This window comes from Fukomys damarensis, unplaced genomic scaffold (assembly GCF_012274545.1).
Source record: "Fukomys damarensis isolate Sample0158 unplaced genomic scaffold, DMR_v1.0_HiC HiC_scaffold_27, whole genome shotgun sequence".
In the NCBI taxonomy this organism is placed as follows: domain Eukaryota; kingdom Metazoa; phylum Chordata; class Mammalia; order Rodentia; family Bathyergidae; genus Fukomys; species Fukomys damarensis.
The window spans coordinates 994,107-994,368 of NW_022900939.1; the positions used below are offsets into that span (position 1 = coordinate 994,107).

Genomic DNA, 262 nt, shown 5'->3' on the forward strand with positions numbered 1-262 from the left:
CGCCACAGCCGCCTCGCCCCGCCGCCCAGGCTTCTACGTGACGCTGGTCCTGACGCGCTGGTGGAACCAGTACGAGAACCTGCCGTGGCCCGACCGCCTCATGAGCCAGGTGTCCGCCTACGTGGAGGGCCGCGACGAGCACGGTCGGCTGCTGCGGCGCACGCTCATGCGCTACGCCATCCTGGGCTACGTAATCATCCTGCGCAGCGTCAGCGCCGCAGTCTACAAGCACTTCTCCAGCCTGCTGCACCTGGTGCAAGCG

General features: G+C 68.3%; 1 protein-coding gene across 1 annotated transcript in view; it reads left to right on the top strand.

Moving 5' to 3' along the window:
• Best1 (bestrophin 1) overlaps positions 1–262 on the top strand; it is an 18,809-nt gene that overhangs the window by 950 nt on the left and 17,597 nt on the right. Inside the window, 1 exon segment of the mRNA XM_033756580.1 lies at positions 1–262. Coding sequence (XP_033612471.1) covers positions 1–262 — 262 coding nt within the window.